Source organism: Eimeria mitis, genomic scaffold (assembly GCF_000499745.2).
Source record: "Eimeria mitis Houghton genomic scaffold, Emh_scaff1264, whole genome shotgun sequence".
NCBI lineage: Eukaryota > Apicomplexa > Conoidasida > Eucoccidiorida > Eimeriidae > Eimeria > Eimeria mitis.
Genome location: NW_013568498.1, coordinates 12176 through 12469, shown reverse-complemented (window position 1 = coordinate 12469; position 294 = coordinate 12176). Strand labels below are relative to the sequence as shown.

The window sequence follows — 294 nt, the reverse complement described above, 5'->3', positions numbered from 1 at the left end:
TATATATATATATATATATATATATATATATATATATATATATATATATAACCCTAAACCCTAAACCCTAAACCCTAGGGTCAAACCCTAAACCCTAAACCCTAGGGCCAAACCCTAAACCCTAAACCCTAAACCCTAAACCCTTACTCTAGACATGAGGTTAAGCAGCAGATAGAGAGACAGAGAGCCCACAATGCTCATCCCGTACAGACACCCGAACGCCGCCTTCCCCCCCTAAACACAAACCCTAAACCCTAAACCCTAAACCCTAAACGCTAAACCCTAAACCCTAAA

The 294-nt window shown here is 40.5% G+C and overlaps 1 protein-coding gene across 1 annotated transcript in view; it reads right to left on the bottom strand.

The window, feature by feature from the left end:
* Nucleotides 1-135: 135 nt before the first annotated feature.
* EMH_0033300 (uncharacterized protein) overlaps nucleotides 136-294 on the bottom strand; it is a gene marked incomplete at both ends in the record, with an annotated part of 1349 nt that continues 1190 nt past the window's right edge. The window contains one exon of the mRNA XM_013494731.1: nucleotides 136-234. Coding sequence (XP_013350185.1) covers nucleotides 136-234 — 99 coding nt within the window. The remainder of the gene's footprint in view (nucleotides 235-294) is intronic.